Source organism: Salvelinus alpinus, chromosome 15 (assembly GCF_045679555.1).
Source record: "Salvelinus alpinus chromosome 15, SLU_Salpinus.1, whole genome shotgun sequence".
NCBI lineage: Eukaryota > Metazoa > Chordata > Actinopteri > Salmoniformes > Salmonidae > Salvelinus > Salvelinus alpinus.
The window spans coordinates 26,439,105-26,462,946 of record NC_092100.1 but is presented as its reverse complement, the minus strand read 5'-3'; the positions used below and the strand labels follow the sequence as shown (position 1 = coordinate 26,462,946).

Sequence of the window (23,842 nt, the reverse complement as noted above, 5' to 3'; positions counted from 1 at the left end):
GCGAGCTGCCCAGTGACGCTAGCCTACCAGACAAGCTAAAATGCCTTTTATGCTCGCTTCGAGGCAAGGAACACTGAAGCACGCACGAGAGCACCAGCTGTTCTGGATGACTGTGATAATGCTCTCAGTAGCCGAAGTGATCAAGACCTTTAAACAGGTCAACATTCACAAAGCCGCGGGGCCAGATGGATTACCAGGATCTGTACTCAAAGCATGCGCGGACCAACTGGCAAGTGTCTTCCCTGACAATTTCAACCTCTCCCTGACCGAGTCTGCAATACCTACACTACCGTTCAAATGTTTGGGTTCACTTTGAAATGTTCTTGTTTTCCATGAAAACATACATGAATTTAGTTGCAAAATGAATAGGAAATGTAGTTAAGACATTGACAAGGTTAAAACAATTATTTTTAATTGAAATAATAATTGTGTCCTTCAAACTTTGCTTTCGTCAAAGAATCTTCAATTTGCAGCAATTACAGCCTTGCTGACCTTTGGCATTCTAATTGTCAATTTGTTGAGGTAATCTGAAGAGATTTCACCCCATGCTTCCTGAAGCACCTCCCACAAGTTGGATTGGCTTGATGGGCTCTTCTTACGTACGACACGGTCAAGCTGCTCCCACAACAGCTCAATAAGTTTGAGATCCGATGACTGTGCTGGCCACTCCATTATAGACAGAATACCAGCTGACCGCTTCTTCCCTAAATAGTTCTAGCAGTTTGGAGCTGTGCTTTCATTGTCCTATTGTAGGAGGAAATTGGCTCCAATAAAGTGCTGTCCACAGGGTATGGCATGGCGTTGCAAAATGGAGTGATATCCTTCCTTCTTCAAGATCCCTTTAACCCTGTACAAATCTCCCACTTTACCACCACCAAAGCACACCCAGACCATCACATTGCCTCCACCATGCTTGACAGATGGCGTCAAGCTCTCCTCCAGCATCTTTTCTGCATCTCAATAATGTTCTTCTTTGTGATACGAACACCTCAAACTTAGATTCGTCGTCAATAACACTTTTTTCCAATCTTCCTCTATCTAGTGTCTGTGTTCTTCTGCCCATCTTAATCTTTTCTTTTTTATTGGCAAGTCTGAGATATGGCTCTCTCTTTGCAACTCTGCATAGAAGGCCAGCATCCCGGAGCCGCCTCTTCACTGTTGACTTTGAGACAGTGTTATGCGGGTACTATTTCATGAAGCTGCCAAGTGACTTGTGAGGTGTCTTTCTCAAACTAGACACTAATGTACTTGTCCTCTTGCTCAGTTGTGCACCGGGGCCTCCCACTCCTCTTTCTATTCTGGTTAGAGCCGGTTCGCGCTATTCTGTGAAGGGAGTAGTACACAGCGTTGCATGAGATCTTCCGTTTCTTCGCAATTTATCGCATGGAATAGCCTTCATTTCTCAGAACAAGAATAGGCTGATGAGTTTCAGAAAAAAGTTATTTGTTTCTGTCCATTTTGAGCCTGTAATCGAACCCACAAATGCTGATGCTCCAGATACTCAACTAGTCTAAAGAAGGCCAGTTTTATTGGTTCTTTAAATCAGAACGACAGTTTTCAGCTGTGCTAACATAATTGCAAAAGGCTTTTCTAATGATCAATTAGCCTTTTAATATTATAAACTTGGATTAGGTTACTCAACGTGCCATTGGAACACAGGAGTGATGGTTGCTGATAATGGGCCTCTGTACGCCTATGTAGATATTCCATTTAAAAAAATGCCGTTTCCAACTACAATAGTCATTTACAAAACTAACAATGTCTACACTGTATTTCTGATCAATTTGATGTTATTTTAAATGGACATTTTTTGTGCTTTTCTTTCAAAAACAAGGACATTTCTAAGTGACCCCAAACTTTTGAACGGTAGTGTATATATTTCTTGCCGTGGTGGCAACGTTAGGGGGGGATACTGGGTGTGGCCAATGGTGCCGCTTCTGACCAAACATTTTAGAGGACCTCTTAACCGCAGAGAAAAAATGTTGCTATTTTAAAGCTAATTTCCTGCAATTCTACACATTTCACCAATGTCTTATGCTAACTGATTGACTCAAACATAACTAAATCAATGGGGGCCCCATGCCATGACATTTTTTGTATTTTATTTTCCCTGACTGTCTAATTTTTCTTATTTAAAAATATATTGCTCCATTATATTTTCTACATACTTTATATCTGGTTTTAGTCGTTTAAGTTTACACTGAAAACATTTTACCATCCCGAAATACATTTTTGTTATCATCATTTTGGGGAGTTTGGGAATGGCGGCTGCTGCTGCTAAATTAATATAGGGCAAACACTAGTACATGTGCAATCTATGCAATCGTCACTGCTCAGTGAAAACTGATCATGTAACAGCGTCACTACTATACACAACTTAGGGAGTGGAGGGTAGCGCTGGGATGATAAACCGAAAATTATCCACACCAACCATACCTATCACTTATCTCAAGCATTTTGATGATATCGTCCTATACTAGAAAAATGTAATACGTTTGCTACTATGTGTGAATTAATGAATACAACCATCTAACTAGTAGCAGTAGTTTAAAGGATCAATTACACACAAAAAGGATCATTTGCACATTGTTATAAATTTAACGTTCCATTTATCATTATTGCATCAATTCAGGCAATTTATCGCAATATACATTTTTTCTCCAGTTCTGTTTAAGGGGGAGTCAAAAGTACAAAGTCTACATCAGCCAATGTCTAAATCAGGGCTGCCCAACCCTCTTCCTGGAGATCTACCGTCCTGTGGGTTCAGTCCAACCCTAAATTAACACCTACTAAATTAACACACCTACTAATTAGTTGCTCAACAAGACCTTAACTAACTGAATCAGATATGCTAAATTAGGGTTGGACTGAAAACCTACAGGACAGTAGATCTCCAGGAAGAGGGTTGGGCAGCTCTGGTCTAAATCATGTCAAAATATTTTGCAACAGCTTTATGTTAATATCCCAGTCAGATACAAAACAATCTACATTGGATGTCAAAAGATGAGTACTCTATGACCAGACCCTGGTCAACTGAACTGTAAATGTTCACTGAGCTTTGCTGCGGCAGGGCAGGTGTTAATGGCCATCCACAACAGGTGTCGTGTTTACAGCCATGACAGTCAGAGAAAACCCCAAACTTCCATAAGAGGTGTGTACTATATCTAACCCTAGTCAAGTGAGGGTCTCTCACTGAGGTGTGTTAACTGCTTTGTCCAGAGAACATGATAGTAGAGCATATGCTACTCACTTGGGGAGCATGTTGGTGTCAGTGGGGGACCTGGGGGAACCTTTAGGGTGCTTGTCCTCCCCCTCCTTCTCCTGAGGTTCCCGTGGAGGCCGCTCCTTGACAGGCCTCTCCTTTTCATCACGCTTCATGCGATCCCTCTCCCACTCCTCCTTTCGGCGCATCCTCTCCTTCTCTCGCTCCCTCTCTCTTTCCCTCTCGCGTTCTCTCTGCCGGCGTTCTCGCTCGCGATGGTCCCGCTCTCGCTCGCGGTCGCGATGGCGCTCACGCGGATCCCGCTCTCGTTCACGCTCCTGACATTCACACAGGTGGATTTGTGAACACTCGGTCATGGTCCTACAGCAAGGCTGCTTTAATGGTTCCTTCAAGATCATCTTTGATCAATAGGCCTACACGTAATAAATTTCATATCTCTTTGAATTAATAAAGTTAATATCTCTGCGTATTAGTGCTTGTAAGGCGTGTAGTCCTTAAGGGGTGGACATCTCTTTGAGTGTACTCACACTGTAGTGGTAGGGCAAAGGGGTCTCTGTGTACTGCACTCTGAAGTTCTCATACTGTCCCCCTCTCCAAAAGGCCTCCATCTCGTAGTCATAGTAGGGATCAGCATAAGGGTCGTTACTGAAAAGAGATCCCAAACATGTGAGGGTAAATCAAAGTATATAGATGAATAGGAAATAAGACCTTTGTTTCATATGGTTGTGCAGCTACATGCTCTATGAGTATCTTTATGAGTCTCTGTATCATATATTTGTATCAAAGACAATTAATTCAGGGTCATGTACAGCTGATGGCAGGAGTTGTTTGGGAAGAGAAAGTAAAGATAAGAGCTGCATGAAAAGAGGATGCTGCTACTTCCCCTCCACTGTACTTACGGATAGACTGGGTCTCTGAACTCCACGTCACTAAGGGGAAAGGCAATAAATGTATTAAATATGAGACGTAGTCTAAAAACATCCACAGGCAAGATATTTTGCCCTCACTTTAGGTCTCTCTTTTGACCAGAGCTGTTGAGCTTACCCTGGGTCTCTGATTTCTCTGGTGATGCGGTAGCTGCGTTCCCTGAAGAAGTCGTTCTCTTTGTCAAAGTCTCTCTCATCCTCTCCAATGGTCACGTTAAAGCGTTTCTCCTCAAAGTCCGGCTCCTGCTCTTTGCGTATGGTGGCTTTCTTTAACACCTAGAGGAATAGGGCAAACATGTACATGGAAAGTCCACTAATGAATCATAGTCTACTGACTGAAACCACCATAAAGTGGTTACACACACACATTGATTAGTATAAAGAGGCTTCACGAGCCAAATGTAGCATGGGAACCTCTCAGAAAACATGTTCATCAAAAAAAGTATCAAACACGAAATCAGTTGGTGCTGAAACATAACCTATACAGAAGAGGAGTACATTTAGCTTGTGAGAGCTGAGAGGGTGTTGTACCTCTTTGGCGTGTCTCAGACCCCTCTCCCAGGCACTCTCCACAGGAGGCTCCACTGGAGGAGGGGGTGGAGGGAGCTCCTCAACAGCAGGTCCACCCTGAGACAGCAGTAAAAGACAGTAACAGACATAAATACAACATATTTACACACGTAGCCTACATACACACACTCTTCAAATCATACAGCCAGCCATGCAGCGGCAGTGAGAGGTCAGGGGTGGTGCATACCCAGGGGTTATTGCCTGGCATGAGAGGGTGGGGTGCTCCAGGTGGTGCCCCGTTGGGAGAGAAGGGGTCTGGCTTGGAGATGAGAGAGTAGTTGCCCTTGTCATTGACCCCTGGATGGATGAACCTACAATTCATACCCCAGGTGCAGTTACCTGGGAAAGAAAAACAGAACATTTGGTATCATTTTGTGATAACAGATAAATGGGAATTGGAAAAAGCATATGTTCATTGAATACAAATACTTTGAAGAAAATTGTGGTTGGATGAAAATTGACATCAATCATCGTTGTATGTGGTTCAGCTCCTAATGCTATTCCATTACCACATTATCTTTATGTAAGATATGAAGTACAATGCTTCCCCCTGCTGTCTGAAACCAGTGTATTCAATATCACTGGCTCACTGAACACGTTTCAACAACAAGAGACATGCTTCACAGGCTAGAGAAGCAGCACATCAGTGAAGCAACAAAATGCAAGGTTTGTGTTAATGATAAAGTGGCTTACACTATCTTCATTTTGATACGTCTTTGGTGTAGAATCGAATGCTCTAGTTGCACACGCAATGTTTGCACAGTGTAGTTTCGTCATAATTAAGACGGGTGCTGTACACGCGTGTGGTGCACAGGAGAGTAGGTTGAGGTACCTTTCAAAAAGAAGCGGCAGATGGGCCTGGGTCTGATCTTCCTGTCCATGGGGTCCTTCACCTCTCCCTCCTCTAGGTCATCATCCTGCACAAAGGAAAGAGAACCCAGGCTAAATATCAATCTACTTACCCATGTGTATAACTGCTGTAACCTTATTATGACACTGGAACAGGGTATAAATTGTATTGCATGGCAAGTTTTTGTACTGTTACATTGGTTCTGACTTTGCAGTCTAGTACTTGATCTGATCTACTGTTTTGATTCCCGCCCTCATGTTAGAGTGTGAGAAGCCCTGTATACTCAAACAAATCACTCTCTCAATGAAAATGACAACAATATAGATTGAAGACCGAGACAGCATATACAGTGCCTTCAGAAACTATTCACACCCCTTGACTTTTTCCACATTTTGTTGTGTTAGAGAATTTAACATGTATTAAATTGAGATGTTGTGTCACTGGCCTACACACAATACCCCATAACGTCAAAGTAGAATTATGTTTTTAGAAATATGTAAAAATGAATTACAAATTAAAAGCAGAAACGTCTTGAGTCAATAAGTATGGCAAGTCTAAATAGGTTCATTAGTAAAAATATGCTTAACAAGTCACATAAGTTGCATGGACTTAGTCTGTGTGCAATAATATTGTTTAAAATTATTTTTGAATGACTACCTCATCTCTGTACCTCACACACACACTTATCGGTAAAGTCCCTCAATTGAGCAACCACAAAGACCAGGGAGGTTTTCCAATACCTCGCAAAGAAGGGCACCTATTGGTACATTGGTATAAATAAAAAAGACGACATTGAATATCCCTTTGAGGATGGTGAAGTTATTAATTATACTTTGGATGGTGTATCAAAACACCCAGAGATACAGGCATCCTTCCTAACTCAGTTGCCGGAGAGGAAGGAAACCGCTCAGGGATTTCACCATGAGGCCAAAGGTGACTTTAAAACAGTCACAGAGTTTAATGGCTGTGATAGGAGAAAACTGAGGATGGCCCAACAACATTGTAGTTACTCCACAATACTAACCTAAAAGACAGAGTGAAAAGAAGGAAGCCTGTACAGAACACAAATATTTCAAAACATGCATCCTGTTTGCAACAAGGCACTAAGAAAAACAGAAAAAATGTGGCAAAGGTATTTTATGTCCTGAACACAAAGCACTATGTTTGGGGCAAATCCTACCCAACACATCACTACGTACCACTCTTAATATTTTCCAGCATGGTGGTGGCTGCATCATGGTATGGGTATGCTTGTCGTCGGCAAGGACTAGTACGTTTTTAGGATAAAAATAAACGGTATAGAGCTAAGCACAGGCAAAATTGTAGCGGAAAACCTGGTCCAGTCTGCTTTCCACCAGACACTGGGAGATTAATTCACCTTTCAGCTGGACAATAACCTAAAACACAAGGCCAACTATACACTGGAGTTGCTTACCAAGACGACATTGAATGTTCCTGAGTGGCCAGGTTACAGTTTTGACTTAAATCTGTTTGAAAATCTATGGCAAGACTTGGAAATAGTTATCTAGCAATGATCACCAACCAATTTGACAGAGCTTGAAGAATTTTCTAAAATAATCATGTGCAAATATTGTATAATCCAAGTGTGCAAACCTCTTAGAGACTTATCCAGAAATAGTCACAGCTGTAATCACTGTCAAAGGTGCTTCTACAAAGTATTGACTCAGGGGTGTCAATTCTTATGTAAAAGAGATATTTCTGCATTTAATTTTCTATAAATTTGCAAAAATGTCTAAAAACACGTTTTCATTTTGTCATCCTGGGCTATTGTGTGTAGATGGGTGAGAAAAATTATGAATCGAGTCCATTTTGAATTCAGGCTGCAACACAATGCGGAATAAGTCAAGGGGTAAGAATACTTTCTGAAGGCACTGTAAACCCCATTTACATTACTTACATCTATCTCTCCCTCATCAATCTCGCCATCATCCTCATCCTTCTTTTTGTCACGAAAGGAATCTCTCCTTCCTCTGTCCTGAGCCCTGGAATCTTCAGGCTTCTTAGGTGGACCGTCTTTCGGGGATGGAGGAAGGATTGGTATTTTCTCTTTCTTTTTGATGCTCTTGTCCTCTTTCTCCTCCTCCCCATCTCCAGGTCCTTTCTCCACCTCCTCATCCTCGTCAGGCGCTAGAACATTGGGCTCCTCAGGAACCTCCTCGTCATAGTCCAGCTCATGTTCATCAAGCTCTCTGGAGACAGACGACTCCATCTCATTCACCACCACCACTCTCCTCCTCCTCCGCCGCCTCTCTTCCTCCTCATCTTCATCATCTACTTCTGCTGTCTCTGCTGCCAGCTTGGCTGATGGTTCCCCTCCTTCACCCCGCTCTTCTTCCTTCTCATATCTAGACATCTCCTGCTCAGCCAAGGGGGATGACCTCTCCTGCTCTGGCTCAGAATCAGGGGACTTAGGAGTTTGGCTGACCTGGTCCTCCTCTTCATCCTCATCAGCTGATTGGCTCACCTGTCCCATCATCACCATCCCCACTGACTCCTCCTGCTCCAGTTCTAAACCAGTATGGCTATCCCTTCTACCGTCTCCATCCGCTTCATCATCCTCTGGGTCAGAGATACGCTCCTGAACTACCCCCTCATCTTCGTCATCATCCAGCTCAGAGTCCCCACCTCCACCACCCTCTTCATCTAACTCGTCATTGTCTTCATCATTCAGCAGCTCGCTGTCGGAGAGCAGCCTGTCCTCCTCCTCGGGGGATGCCAGGAACTCGCTGTCAGAAATGCCCTTCTCCTCTTCCTCTGGGGACTGGGGCGACTGGTTGGGGCTTTCAGGGGACTGGGTGGGGCTCTCAGGGGTGTCCATTGGAGAATGATCCACTAAAACAGAGTAACATCTTTGATTATATAAGTGTCTTATTAAAATGTGAATACATTTCTTTAATACACAAAAAACAACGCCTATGGGCAATATACACATTTTGGTACATACCATAAACACACCATCTACTTTTTGGAGTAACTAGTTACAAGAATTTTGTAGGAGGATTTTCTAACCAGCTAGTAACTAAATATCATTATGGGAGTCATTTGACTACTGCCAGCTATCTATTTCTCGATACAATATGTCAAAGTGCTCTAGCCATCTGATCAACATTATAGCTACTACATACATTTCGTAATCAGATACATGCATGTAGCGAGAAGGCATCCGCCTCATCTCAAAAAGAGTCAACCTCACGCAGGTCAATAACAGTCGGTCAGAGATTATTACACATTAGCTAGCTGGCTAGCGAATGATAGTAACTATCTGTTTCAGCCAGTAGGTGATCATCGCTTCCTTTAATAATACATCAGATTAAAACTCGGTTACTCGGTGTTTACAGTAGATCAATGTCATAGGTAGCTAGCTATCTAGTAGATAAGCAAATCAAGCGGCAACTTGGGCGCTGTAGGACGAGACGTATCGTTAGATTGCTAGTTAGCGCTTAGCTACAATACTAGCTAACTACCGGGTGAAGCAGGCCCGAAAACTGCCAGGGCTCTAGCAGACAAGAGACCAACGTCAACGTCTGATTTGCCTTTAAAAGAAGCCACAATGCGCTTACACAAAGGTGCAATCAACCAATACAACTGAAAAGCAACTTTACACAAGCGAAATACCGCTTTCTGGTCTGCTATCGAAGCATGCGTGCCTTGTCTGTTCAATTAACAATGCAGCCCTCCCTCTAAAAACACCAGTAGCTACACTTTAAATATGTTCAGTCACCTTTCCAACCTGAACCTCTTTGAAGACAGGTTTGCGGCGTTAAGAACAACCCAGTCTCTTTCTTTATGTCTGATGCTCGACAATAAATAATTGTATGGTTATTTATCTGCTATGCATGAGAAAACAAAAAAACATACACGATACATTGAGAGCGGCCATTACCGTGACATCATCAAAATACGACACTGTCAGTTTAGCGATTTGGCTTTGGCGCCACCGTGCGCTCAATATGAAGCATGACTTCAATAATTTAACAACATACTCTGTCACTGTTTATGGTGTCATTGTATATATATTTTTTACCTATTTTCTATATCCTATTTTAATATTGGCCTAATTAGGGTTAGCCTACATTGGTGTCAGGAGTGAGATGGTGCTGGCGGGAGGCACATGGTGGTGATGGACTTGTGAAGGTGAAGTGCAGGTGGGGATTTCTGAGGATGGGGGGTAATACAATACAATTGCCTACTTTGTCCTGGACTAGTAACATGTTTTTATGGTCATTTTGATATAGGCCTAGACCTACTGTGGTAATTCAGGGCATAATGTAAATTGTAGGCTAGTGATTACTGTCAGAAAAAGAGAACCTTCCATGTAAGAAAGGCTCCAGACATAAATAAATGTAGCCTTGATGACTGGCTGAATTATCTATATAATTCTGTATTCTTGCATGCAGAACGGCATAGTTTAGGATTCCATGGGTTAATGATTAGCAAAACATCGCTGTGGCAGTGGTTCAACGCAAGGTGGGAGACATGAGCTATGACGAAAGCGCATGGACTGCGTTGGAGAGGCTGTGAAGGCGCATCATAGTCTATGTCAGCGCATTGCTGGTCTGCAAGACTGTAAATTCTCTTAGACAACAGAAACGAGTCTTAACTGCACAGTGTTCAAGGTGAATAACAGAGCTGAAAATAATTTGAAGAAACGAGAAATTGGGGAAGTGTGTCTATGCGCATCAATTAGCAAGAATGGATATAAGGTAGGTGCGCAAATGTTGAGATTGACTAGGGCAGGAGAGGTGCAAGGGATCAAAGTTATTAAAGGCACAATTAATTGTCACTTTGTTTGCCTAATACAAAATGCACCATTAATTCTTAATCATTTCTGGAAGTTGCCTCTACAGCAGGGTTCTGTGAAGTATTATTGTGGGTTTTTGGAGACAACATGATAGGTAGGTTATGAATTTGAAAATGACCTGTAGTGGGGAAATTGTAGCTGTCGATTATTTTTTATGATATATATCTCATATAGGGTTATCAGGTCCTCAGTGATTAATTAATTTGAATATTGATTTATGAGTTTGAATATTGATTAAGGAGTTTGATGATTAGTGAATGTCATTGTTTTCAATAATTATGCTGATCCATATGACAAGATCATTTTTGTTCATTTACTTGTACATTTTAAGTGTCAATAGTCCATGATGCCGAGAGATTGTGATGAGCCTCTATGAGCCACATATTTTGAACAACTCTTACTGGACTTGATGGCTTCGCATGCTGCTTGTCACATGCAGGCACAAAAACACTGACAGATTGACAGATTGACAAACAAGCTCCAAAATGTTTCTTCCATTTATGACCATGCTGCTATAGGGAGACATGCACAATCTCCAACAGCTTAATTAACATCACATGACTTCAGTTACCACCATATAATTTCCAACAGAATCAGAATGAAAGTTTGGCATCCATCACAACACAAGACAATAGAAATCCAGAGCCCAGTGTAATAATGACATTCTGGATTGTGTGTACTGCAGTGATGATCAGAGCAACCAACGACAGCAGAGAGTTCAAACTACAGAGAACACAGTAAAGATATGTGTTGTTCGATCAATAGGCAAAAATTAAACAATGAAATGAAAGACATTAAATGTAATAGTCACAGCAAAGTATCTGTGGCTAGCAAATAGGCTTACTTCTATTTTTAAAGACAAACCTAGTAAACAAACACATCTATAGTGTATTTAACAGTTTGTTAAATGTACAGCCTGTAGCTGGTAGATGATGACCTATACTGACCATAATACAGAATTATTATTCTTCCAATAATCTCTGCATAGCGATGTTAAAATTGCTTCAGACCAACAGCCCAACATAATGAAAATGTAGAAATGGGTCAAACTAAGGTTACTGTGAGATGTGGGGCGATGGTGGTGTCTGAATTATGGTGGGCTTCAGTTAAATTACTTTTAATTTCATGTCCACCTCAATTTATTAGAGGTATCCTCTGGGGAGGAGGCCCAAACTCATTTACAAGGCAAGGACACTGAAAAGAGCAACAGATGTCTAGATGGCTTTCACTCACTAAATGTGTTGCACTCTGACTAAGCCTAAAGCAGATTTGAAACACAGTCTTTGAAATAAGAGATGAGGTTCTTGGGGTGATATTTGTATAGAGTGTATTGATGTTTGTGTTGAATTGTATTGATATTGTGTTGAATATATGAAACTATTAGCTGCTATAGTACTTCACCCAGTCATTTAGCTTTTCAACCAGTTTTTGCAAAAGGTCATTTATATTCTACTGAATATTAATCTGCATTATCTGGGCTTCAAGTAAACATACTGTATGTTGCACATGCATGAAAGCACATATTGGAATATAATTTGTATCTTTTCCAATCTAAATTAATCATATTTGAAATGTCAAGTGTCTGGAAAGCGCTGGCATGCTTTTTGGGAATTTGTTATGCTTAACTAATACTGTGCAGAACTAAAATGCCTCATTTGAATAATTTTCTGTGGGAGCTTATAATGCAAAAATATCATGTCATTTTTTTATACAGTATATATATTTCTGCCAAGACACGCTTTTAGAACATAGGGGAAATAATATAGGGGAAACACTGCTACCTGTTGGCCATTTTTATTGCAGAGAACGAAACCATCTGTAAAGATGGTTTATAATGTTTTGTTTAACCAACATGTGTTGAGCCAATTGTTTTACTCCTAATGTTGACATTCAAACAAACAGCATTTATCTATCATGTCCAGCTAACTGTGTATTTAGCGATTGGCAATGCATGTCTTTCCAAAGGTAGATACTTTGATAGTAGTATTCTTTCAATTAACTACAATAATTGTTCTATTTTCAGGCGGATCAATGGCATTCTCATTTGTTTAAAAGGGCTAAAGGCAGAGGAAAATTAGCTTCAACATGTTGATTTGATTAATTAAATCAAATTATAACCCTGCAAAATAATTAAATAGGCTGAAGACAGACGGAACATAGTACACCATTAAAAGGGTATCATTAGCAACAAATACAGAACACGTGTAGGGACATTTATTCCTACATTCCCACGCTGACATATCACACACTCACACATGCCAGTTCCTATGTCCTTCACTCTCTCCATCTTACTCACATAGAAACAAACTCATCACCTGCAAACATGACAGAAAATGTAAGCTCAAGGATGGACACCCCAACCAACATTTCCTTGGTGGGACCAGGGGACCCCATATCCCAGTCTCTGGAGTACAAGACTGTGGCAGTTTTTCTGGTTCTGCTAGTCTGTGGACTTGGCATTGTGGGTAATATCATGGTGGTTCTGGTGGTTCTCACCACGAGACACATGCGTACGCCCACTAACTGCTACCTGGTCAGCCTGGCCATAGCGGACCTGACCGTGCTGGTGGCCGCTGGTCTGCCCAATGTGTCAGACAGCCTGACGGGTACCTGGGTGTTTGGGCATGCTGGCTGCCTTGGCATCACCTACCTCCAGTACCTTGGCATCAATGTGTCCTCCTGCTCTATCACAGCCTTTACTGTGGAGAGGTGAGTGATGCCTCAACTACCGTAACCCCTTTATACCTCATCAACCAAAGCCATAAACAAAAACGATTTGGAATAATTTGCTGTATAAATGTCTTTGGAGAACAACAAGCAAAAGTGTCTGTTGTTTGTGCTTCTCCATTTCCAGGTACATTGCTATCTGCCACCCAATGAGGGCCCAGACAGTGTGCACGGTGTCCCGGGCCAAGCGGATCATAGCAGGGGTGTGGGTGTTCACCTGTGTCTACTGCATGCTGTGGTTCTTCCTGGTGGATATCCAGGTAATGAAGAGCGGCAGCATCCAGTGTGGCTACAAGGTGTCCCGTGATCTCTACCTCCCCATATACCTCATTGACTTTGCCATCTTCTATGTGATCCCTCTGCTCCTGGCCATCGTCCTGTACGGCCTCATCGCCCGCATCCTGTACCTCAATCCACTCCCCAACCGGCCCGATGCGGGCACGGTCTCCTCTGGTGCCAACACGCTCCGCAGGAGCTGCAAGGAACCAGCAGATGGAGGGAAAGGGGGTCGTCAGGGCCGCCCGAAGAGCACGCTCTCCTCCAGGAAACAGGTGCGTGCATCACAGAGCAAGGAGCCCCCTTTATGTCCTCCTGTAATTGACATCCAATGGCTTTGGTCACAATTGACCCCAGCATAATCTTTACCCTGCTCTCTGATCTCCACGGATTAGCGCATGATACCGTCAAAGCATCATGTTCTTCCTATCACTTGGGATAAGTGGCCTGCTGTTTGCAGAGTCAACTGCACTGCCCACCTTGGTTATGACTGACCTAAGGGTGAAATAGCTGTAATGGTTTCTGGAGCTGTTGGGGTAAAAGGCTTTCTCAGAGGATCTGAGTCTGTGGTGTTGCACAATGCCAAGTGCCTTAGCCGTAGCTTTATACATGTTCTCTCAAAACTTTACAGTATTGTACATTGTGTACTCAGGTCTTATGCCTGAAAACCCAGATTCCCCTTATCCATTTAATATGAGGGTAAGCAAGGCCATATTAGTATGTAGGCTATGTATGTATGTTTTGATTTCACCCATCCTATTGTATTAATTGTTTCCAAACACAAGTGTATGGTAATACCCACTTCCTTAGCAAATTCATGTAATTATTTATTTTCACATTGCCTACATAACAGAATCATTCAAAATATGAATACCTATCTAATCACAATGTTACAAAACAGTAAGTAAACAGTGGCTTAGACCTTCAGGCTCTAGAAATTCAACCATACTGTAGAATGAAGAAAATAACTCCCGTTTATCAGTCAGCATTGGCTAAATCCTTTGCATGAGACACATTTGGCTGAGGAATATCACACAGCCAGTTAGTGCTTGCTCGGTATGGCAGCATTGTAGGCTACATGTATTGCAATGGGGAAATAAAACACAGGATTGTAAAATCATAGACATAGACACACACACAAAAGTCTCGCCTCTGAAATAATGACTTCCCCAGGCTCTCCAGTGCAGTGCACCTGCTGTGGGATACAGTATCCACAGTATCCTTATTATCCACAGGTCCCCAGCTATAATGATGTTTCAAGGCTGAAATGAAAACATAGACTAAAACCAGAACACTAGGTACAGCAACAGCTGTCAGTTCTGTGGCAGAAAAGTTAAGAAAATAACATACTGTATGTCATGTCAGGATGCTCAAAATGACCTTGTGTGTGTGTGTGTGCATCGGTTTTTGATTGTGGGTAGATCTTAATCTCAAGTGTTCAAGGAGCTCCATTTGAGCAAAATATTTGCATAATAAGATTAGTAATTTCCATTGAAGTGTGCTTAATGCAGCAGATGATTATAGTCTCAGTTCTCCAACAGTTACTCTTTGCTCTTTTATTTATTGGACCTCTATTTGATTTGCTGATAAAAATCTGATGAAGTTCTGATGAAACTTCTGTAGCCTACAGATGTAGGATCTTAATTTGAGCCAGTTTGCTACAGCAGGAAAATAATCCTGCAGCAACAGGAAATGTGAATTCTTATGTGGATTATGATTCATGGACATTTCTGTAGAGGTTAATACATTTTTCGTAAGGGAAAATCAAGTCTGAAATTTCGTAGCGGAAATTTCAAATTCAGAAGCCTTTTTAAACCTAACCTAAGTTTTATATTTCCTGTATTCAACCTAATTGAAACCTGCTATGATCTGCTGCAGCTTTGTTTGTGATCTACAGCAGTCTGCTTTAAAACTCCCTGTGCTGGTGATGCGTTATGAAAATAATAAGATGCATATTCAAAATGTCACAGTGATCCTTAGTGTCATTATCTCGCTGTTGTATAATTAAAGCCTCCACCTCCATGGCTCTCTCCGCTTCAATTAAACGCTTCAATTTTTTTATTTCACTCAACGTTGCTGTCATCGACTGCCGTTTATCAAGGGAACCTTATCTCAAAAAGCATTTAGCTTAAAGAGGCCATGTATGATACGAGTATCAACCGCCTCTCTTTTGTGTTGCCATGATCAAACGTAGGACGACTAATAAAAGGTTTTGAATTGGTGAGAGTAAAGTGTTTAAAATTCGTACAGAAAAAAAGGTGAGCAGGGGATAAAAGACAGTCTGTGCCATTGTTTGGGAGTGATAAGGCTAATCAGTGGAGTCTTACGGTGGTTCTTCATCTGTCTCACCGGGGTTCTAGAATGTCTGCCTGTGTGTTGTCGCCATGGTCACAAAGCCAGGGGCTGAGGGACTCACTCTCTCTCTCTCTGTCTCGCTCTCTCTCTCTCTCTCGCTCTCGCTCTCTCTCTCTCTCTCTCTCTCTCTCTCTGATGATATACCCACCTCTGAAATGTGGGTCTGTTCTCCCTAAGACACTGGGGGCCCCTGTGGCCTCGTTGACATAATCCACTATGCCTGCTGTCCAAGGCCAAACACTCTCTGGTTAAGAGTGGCCACAGTGTGTCTGTTTGCTTGATACAAGGCTCTCACACAGATAAACACTGAATTGTGGAGTGCTAAAGGTAATCTCTAATGTAATGTTGAGTGCGATAAGGGAATCAGATTAATGATACTGTAATACGTCCCACAGTATTTAACTGTGCTTCCGATACCACTGAATATGACAGTTTGACACATATGTTTAAACGATTATGTATGCATGTTCATCCATTTATTGGATTTAAAAGGTTAATGGCTTAGCCCAAGTTTATTGTGACATGAGTGAACATACAGTATGCATTAGATCTCCCCTGATCTAATCTCTCCTGTTTCTCTCACAGGTCACTAAGATGCTCTCAGTGGTGGTGATCCTGTTCGCTTTACTGTGGATGCCCTACCGGACCTTGGTCCTTATTAACTCCTTCATTGCCACACCCTACCTGGACGCATGGTTTGTTCTGTTCTGTCGGATCTGTATGTATGCCAACAGCGCCATCAACCCCGTAGTGTACAACCTGATGTCTCAGAAGTTCCGTTCAGCGTTCCGCGGGCTCTACAGATGCCAGAGCCAGGAGGCCCACCACCGCTCCCTCTCCATGATCCAGAGCGGCTACAGCATGGCCAGGGACCCACGCACCCCACAGCAGACCAGCAACGGGACCAAACAGGGGGCCAGGAGAGTGACCTGCACTGACACAGTGACAGAGTGGCAGAGCAAAGACACCTCCCCAGCCAAAGAGAAGAAGGATCTGGATCACCTGAAGGAAGATAGGAAAGACACAAGCTGTGGTGAGATCAAATCAACACCTCAACAAACTGAGATCATGTCCACGTCTAGGCAAAATGAGATCAAATCTACACTTGGGCTGAATGAGATCAAATCCACACCTGGGCAAAATGAGATCAAATCCACACCTGGGCAGAACGAGATCAAGTCCATACCTGGGCAAAATGAGATCCAGTCCACACCTGGGCAAAATGAGATCCAGTCCACACCTGGGCCAACTGAGATGACTGAGGCAGGAATGAATCACACAGTGCTGTAGATAAAACAAGCCTGTTTTCACAAATTCACCAAAATTCACCAATTCAAGCAAATTTTGGTAACATATCAAGCCCTTGACGGGTATTGCAGGATGCATTGGAATGAAAAATTCATCCATTACCCTTGAATAAGCACTATCACCTATTGTAGAATGAAACTATTCTGGACAATAATACTATATACATTTAGGATTCTGGATTTTTGGCTGTTGCATAGTCACAAAAAGCATCATCAACACGTGACGGAGTGGTATGGACCACTTCCAGGGATCACTGCAGGTCTCCTTTGCTCTTGTTAGTGCATTTCATTAGGTACACTTCTGTTGTTAAGCTCAGAGGGAAAGAGGAATAACATGCTGTTCAGAGAGAGCGAGAGAGAGAGAGCACTGGCTGCCTTTAAGGGATGCCACAAATACATTTTTAGAAGTGCTTTTAGGTATGATGCTGCTTACAGAGATCTTCTCATCATTCAGTTTCAAAGCCCTAAAAATCAGATGTGAAATAGCAATGATCTGTCCTACCTGCAGTCCAGGGACAACACTGTAAAGCACTGCCATTTGTTCTGCATAAAAGCCCCGGCTCAGAGCACAGGACATGTTACTATAGTTGTATCTCCACTTTGCCAAGAGATACATGTTAATGTTCTGGGCCACATGTAAGAAAGTTGGAAGGACTGGCGTAACCGTGGTTTGGAGACCCATTCATTTGTGGCTGAATGGTATTCAACGAATGCAAACAGAGTACACAGGTTAAATGCCCATAGATGTTTAATGTTTGGGTTAATATCTGGATAAACAGCAGTCGTAAATGATCCCTTAACAATGTTTGGGGAAGTGGGAATATTAGGATGCTGGCCTTCAAAGTGGTTCAGCCGACCCAGCCCTGCGAAAATGAGTTCAAGTTGTTGCATTATTGAAAGAGTGGCTCATCCGCTATCTACACATCCACACCTCATTATGAGTCATGGTCCCAGCCCAACCTAGGCTGAGTCTCTTTCAAATCACACATCCTGAATTAAAGTGGAATGTGTGCAAATTCTTTATCCTGTAATGAGAATACCACTCTAGTTTCAGTCATTTCTAGTGGGTAGCCATCAAGACATGTATAGATGAGTAAGGTCTGCAGCATTTTAATAGATAGTTTCAGTGCCACAGATTTAGTCATCATCCAGTTCATGTCATACACGTATAGGTTCCACGGCTATTCTACAGTATGTGATCTCCAATCCCAGTGGTCGGCAGACTATTACGTTTTATTACACAAATATGAACACATTTCAAATCTCTAATAATATTTTTTTTTTTGAGAAATAAGTGCATCATATTGAGACTCTGGTGGATCCTTTGATACGAATAGAAATGCCTTTTAACACTATCCAACAATTTCATTCCTGAATGTCTTTCCAAAAGTATGTTTTGTTCAGTCGTTCAGTCATTGTCACTTGGTCTCTTTTCAATGCTTTTTTCAAAGTCTTGGTTCTCCCTCTCTGTCTTCCCAGTTTACCTTGTCTTTTATTCATGCCATCTAAAACCTGTGCCTCAAAGAAAAGCACTGAACATTTCTTCCTACATCATTGAGATGGGTTGAGAATACATCTGTCATTTTGCCAAAAAACTGTTGAAACATAATTAATGTTTTGCTTTGTATTTGAAAAGCAGAACATCATTCTGTTGTTAAGGATAATTACAACATTCTCAAACGTAACTGCCAAAGCAACAAATGTGGCATAACAAAACACTCTTTATCTAGTTGTTTACACAGTGTATGGATTTGCTGATAGGATTTTGTAGTGCTATTTGGACGCTGGAAAGCGTGTATATTTTTTGGACTGTTTTTTTTTTTTTCATTATTGGGAGCTAGAAAGCTTGCCACTTTGATATTGTGTCATCAGTGCGTTGTAATCTCAATCTTAGAATTGTATTTGATATGCTAAACTGGTGTTTGTAATGATAAATAAGCTATGTACTGGTGTGTGGTGTACAGTATATGCACGAGCAGTAAGTACAGTGTTGTGTTTACAATTTTGCCAAAACATAATAAATTCATCCAAAACATGTTTGTCAGCTATTTCGTTATTCTTTGCCTTTGTTTCTTCATGAGCATCTTGCAGGAAAATCAGTATGGAACGCACAATCGAGATGTTTCTAATGGAATAGATGTTTTTGCACTGCAATGGTTCTAAAATGTACTTTACAGCAATGACTCGGAAAATGATTTATTTTCGCCTAAGTGATTAAGTTAATTGGTTAATTCAGTGTTTTGTTTACATTTTATATACTGTATATATATATTTTTGAAACATTATATTAAAATATGGCTTTAAGGTTCTTTTAAATAAGAAGTTGAGTTGCAGAAGAGGATTTGGTTGAGTTGCAGCATTCTATTTGTAAAATTACAGATACTCCAGATGTGTTGCAAGTAACACATTACATGTTCAAATTACACCCACTCTTTTCTTAGAATCATTTCAAGGACGCCTACATGGCTCAAAAGTATATTTTATTTTCTGGTATTGCAACAATAAACAAATCTAACTGTGGAATCTAACTCAGGTAGGCAGATGGTTGCTAAGGTTACATACAGTTTCTGTGCTCAGAATAGAGGGCTGGAGGGCCACCTGATAAGATGCTGTGGGGAATGGGTCTCTCATCAGGTGCAGGTATCAGTATTCTTTGTCAAAAAATAAAGTGTCATCACCCAGAGGATTCTGAAGGCCTTTGAAAATGACAATATGCAAATATCAGAGTGTACTGTAGACCTTTGACCTAGAACAGATGTTTAAGAAGTATTTAGTTCCTCTGAGTAGGTGGCAACAACACTTCATCATCAGATCCGTCCTATTCCAGACTTCTCTTTGTTCATACCTTTGTCTCTACTGTTTCGATGTCTCTGATTAAATGGAATGAATGTCCTAAACTTTTCTAGAGGGGTAGAACTTTGACAGAAAAAAGTGAAGTATAGAATCTAAATATGAGAGATACTGTTGAGCCCCCAAAGGATTACTTTTTTTTCATATGGAAATTTTCACTGTCAATTAAACTGCAAAATCGAAACGTTCCTAACCACTCCAATCAAAAAGTTTGTGATTGAAGAAGGAGAGCGGGTGATACGACTGTATTCACACACAGTCCTTTATCCTGGTTTAAAATGTTCCACCTTTTAATAATTCATTTATAAAAAGCATCTCAATTAATTATGTACTTTTTGTCCCCCTTTCCTCAAATTCTGAAATGTTATTATGCGATTACTTTAGTGTCACAGAGGGGGCAAGCAACTGTTCACAGGATCCAAACCTGGCCAGATCAGGAGAGGTCATTGTTCCTGTCCACAGACCTGAATGGCGTTAAGTGTCTGGGGGTGTGTGTTGTGAGGCACCTGACAGCACCCAGGTACAAAGCCTCATTCAGGCCAGATGTAGTGACAACAGGTTCATCAGAACCTCAGCACCTGCCATGGAGACTGTGTTGTTGTCTGTCAGCCCTCCTCCAGTCCTCAGCCTCTATCTATCTAGTCCTTTATGCTGCTTTGTTTGGTGTTTGATGAGTCTCAAACGATATTAGGAAATACCAGACAGAGGCAAGAAGGAGGGAGGGAGGGAGCAAGGAAGGCAGGGAGGAAGAAAGGGAGGGAGGGAGGCAGGAAGGCAGGGAGGAAGAAAGGGAGGTTGGGAGGGAAAAATTGAGGGGAAGTTAGGCATAAGTGAGAAACACTCCACTTCAATCTGCCTCACTTCTGGGTAGTTCCACGAAATGAGTTACTTTTGCGTCGCTGATATTTTAAGTAGTAATTGTGCACCAACATTGAATTTTAAAAGCCTATTATATATATACAAAAAAGTGCCCTTTAATATAGACCACATGGAGATTTCAATCAGATTTTTTATATGAATAAAGACTTGCTTTAGTGACAAAATTCCACATTATGACATGTCCCTCCATGCACCTTATGTGACTTCTAGGAAGATTTGAACCCCAACATTTCTCCAAGTTTTCACCATCATTGTAAACCCCTCAATGACAAAGTCATTTCTGAAGATTATTGTATATTTATTGTGATGAGTGAATTATCTGTCTGTCCCTAATTTTAAGGGCAAGCCTCCCACCAGGCACAGATGTCAATTCAACATCTATTCCATGTTGGTTCAACGTAATTTCATTGAAATTATGTGGTAAAAACGTTGATTGAACAGTGTGTGCCCAGTGGGCTGTTACATAAACTGAACTCTTGTTTTAATATGATGAAACTATTCCTTTTTAAATATTTATTTTTTAAGGAACATTTAACATCTTATAGTCAAATCATTGTGCTCTTTATGACCGAATGCTACAACTAAGTGAAAAAAACACTTCTCAAAAGGCACTGAATTGTTGGACTCTTCTGTTCATTGAATTGGATATTGTGTGCAGCCCAGAGCCCAGCCAAGGCTGCCTGCTAGTTTTTAGCTCCATGTAATTACTTGATCCAGGCTGCTGCTCTCACCGAGTCAATTCGATTAGGTATGCTCTGCTGGGACAGCTCAGTTGCCCATCCCGGCTGTCACTCACTCCCCTGAGGAGTAGAGAGCAGAGAGAGCCCTCCATGCCTGCTGGAGCCCTAGGAACAGCTAGCTGGTCATGTGGGCACCAGGCCCTCAGAGAGAAGCCATACCTGGCCCTGAGAGGTGCACCTGCCTCGCCTGGCCTCACCTGGCATTGCCTGAGCTTCATTCACTCAACTCACATATTCCCACTCCCACTCCAGGTGAGAGGCCACAACAGTCACAGCCAGCAAGATGATGCATCACACCGACATTAACAAAGACCTACAGTACAGGGAAATGCATAGTTTTGTTTTAGAGAAAATATTTTCTCCCCAACACCATTGGGAATTTTAAAACAAACATCACATACTGTTCTGTATGTAGATGGGCACAAGAAATCCAAACAGTGGAACGACTCCAATAGAAAACCTGAGTGGTTCTATAACATATGGCAAAATGACATCTGCAGCTTGTGAGATGAGTCTGGGGTTAAATCTTGATATCACAAGGGTAATATTGTCGTTTGACAGGTGCGCTATATTGAGCTAGTCAATCTTGAATAATTCAACAAAGACATCCAACTGTGCTGTGTTATCTTTAGATTCCAGTGGGGGATGTAGCTACTGTCTCACATGTAGAGCTGTAATAAGACACAACCAATGGTTGCTCCCAAGAAAGAGTCTTACTCATTGTATTATCATTCATGAGAACATTTTGGTCCCGTGAGATAGGACTTGTACACTGTCAACATCCTGATCAACAAATACAGAACCTGTGCTCACCATTTACAATTTCCCAAATTACAGGACATTGTTATAGTATACATGTCCTGTAGCCTAGCCTTAGACTTCAGGCTTCTCACGTAAAGTCAACAAGACAGGATTGGGAAGGATGATCATGCAAGACTACCTGTACCTAGCCTCTTCATTAGTCCTAAACATGCCAGTAAAAGCTCTTGAAGAGCTCCTTTCCTGTCACAGCCTTGGTTCACTTCTATGTAATATTGATATAAAATTCACTGTAGTGCTGAGCGATTAGTGCTTTTTTAGATTGGTTCAGTTTTGGTTTGATCAGTTTTTCACGGTTTTGGATTTCGGTTTTGGATTTCGGTTTCAATGCACTATGCGTTGTGTGGCTTGAGTGCTGTAACACAGAATTAAGCAATAAATAAAAATCCCATGATGGTAGTGACTGCCCTTGACTGCTTATCACTTTGTCAGGATGGTGTATTGGAGGGGAAGTCAAGTGCAGGAGAGCAGATTATAATGAACAGGTGCACTTTTAATATATTTCCAAAAAACGAGAGCACCACATGAATCAAACGCGCTCAAAAAACAGAACATAAAAGTAGAGCACGTAAACTAACACCACCTAACATGAAAACAATTACACACAAAACATGGGAAACAGAGGGTTAAATACAAGTAGCTTAATTGTGGAAATGAAAACCAGGTGTGTATGGAAACAAAACACGACAAATGGATATACGAAAAATGGAGAGGCGATGGCTAGAAAGCCGGTGAAAATCACGCAGCAGTTCAGGATCCAAAACATCTGCAACCGGAACCCAGCACCTCTCCTCCGGCCCGTACCCCTCCCACTCCACGAGGTACTGAAGGACCCTCACCCGACGCCTCGAATCCAGGATGGAACGAACGATGTACGCCGGGGCCCCCTCAATGTCCAAAGAGGGCGGAGGGACCTCCCGCACCTCAGATTCCTGGAGCGGACAAGCCACCACCGGCCTGAGGAGAGACACATGGAACGAGGGGTTAATACAATAATCAGAGGGAAGCTGTAATCTATAACATACCTCGTTCACCCTCCTCAGGACTTTAAATGGCCCCACAAACCGCGGACCCAGCTTCCGGCAGGGCAGGCGGAGGGGCAGGTTACCAGTCGAGAGCCAGACCCGGTCCCCCGGTGCGAACACCGGAGTCTCACTGCGGTGACGGTCCGCGCTGACTTTCTGGCGACGCACGGCTCGCTGGAGATGGACACGGGTGGCCTCCCATGTCTCCTCCGCGCGCCTCAACCAGTCGTCCACCGCAGGAGTCTCGGACTGACCCTGATACCACTGTGCCAGAACCGGCTGATACCCCAATACGCACTGATAGGGGGAGATGTTAGTGGAGGAGTGGCGAAGCGAGTTCTGTGCCATCTCGGCCCAGTGCACAAACGCTGCTGACTCCCCTGGCCGTTCCTGGCAATAGAACCGCAGAAACCTGCCCTGGGAACCTGGTCTGTAAGACAGGGTAAACACAAAACGGGTAAAGAACATGGCCC

General features: G+C 42.2%; 2 protein-coding genes across 7 annotated transcripts in view; one reads left to right on the top strand and one right to left on the bottom strand.

Annotated features, from left to right (window-relative positions):
• The window catches only part of LOC139539831 (zinc finger CCCH domain-containing protein 18-like), a 32,764-nt gene extending 23,265 nt beyond the window's left edge, over positions 1 to 9,499 (bottom strand). For 5 of the 6 annotated variants that reach the window (XM_071343164.1, XM_071343166.1, XM_071343167.1 and 2 more), the window contains exons 1-9: positions 9,312 to 9,499; positions 7,488 to 8,422; positions 5,552 to 5,636; positions 4,907 to 5,058; positions 4,681 to 4,776; positions 4,268 to 4,425; positions 4,123 to 4,152; positions 3,751 to 3,868; positions 3,251 to 3,540 (exon numbers count right to left, since the gene is read on the bottom strand). In XM_071343164.1, coding sequence (XP_071199265.1) covers positions 3,251 to 3,540; positions 3,751 to 3,868; positions 4,123 to 4,152; positions 4,268 to 4,425; positions 4,681 to 4,776; positions 4,907 to 5,058; positions 5,552 to 5,636; positions 7,488 to 8,408 — 1,850 coding nt within the window. In that variant the 5' untranslated portion in view covers positions 8,409 to 8,422; positions 9,312 to 9,499. Of the gene's footprint in view, positions 1 to 3,250; positions 3,541 to 3,750; positions 3,869 to 4,122; positions 4,153 to 4,267; positions 4,426 to 4,680; positions 4,777 to 4,906; positions 5,059 to 5,551; positions 5,637 to 7,487; positions 8,423 to 8,534; positions 9,257 to 9,311 lie in introns of those variants that run through there. The other variant, XM_071343165.1, reaches the window with a different exon arrangement.
• Positions 9,500 to 10,111: 612 nt separating this feature from the next.
• LOC139539833 (thyrotropin-releasing hormone receptor-like) lies at positions 10,112 to 19,093 on the top strand. The gene is made up of 4 exons (XM_071343170.1): positions 10,112 to 10,293; positions 12,415 to 13,100; positions 13,246 to 13,669; positions 16,335 to 19,093. Exons 2-4 carry the CDS (start codon positions 12,715 to 12,717, stop codon positions 17,037 to 17,039), a joined length of 1,515 nt encoding a protein of 504 aa, XP_071199271.1. The 5' UTR covers positions 10,112 to 10,293; positions 12,415 to 12,714; the 3' UTR covers positions 17,040 to 19,093.
• Positions 19,094 to 23,842: the final 4,749 nt, after the last annotated feature.

Coding starts and splice junctions, on each gene's coding strand:
- LOC139539833 (XM_071343170.1), top strand. CDS start 12,715: ATGACAGAAAATGTAAGCTCAAGGATGGACACCCCAACCAACATTTCC. Junction 13,101..13,245: donor ACAGCCTTTACTGTGGAGAG/GTGAGTGATGCC, acceptor CTCCATTTCCAG/GTACATTGCTATCTGCCACC. Junction 13,670..16,334: donor CGCTCTCCTCCAGGAAACAG/GTGCGTGCATCA, acceptor TTTCTCTCACAG/GTCACTAAGATGCTCTCAGT.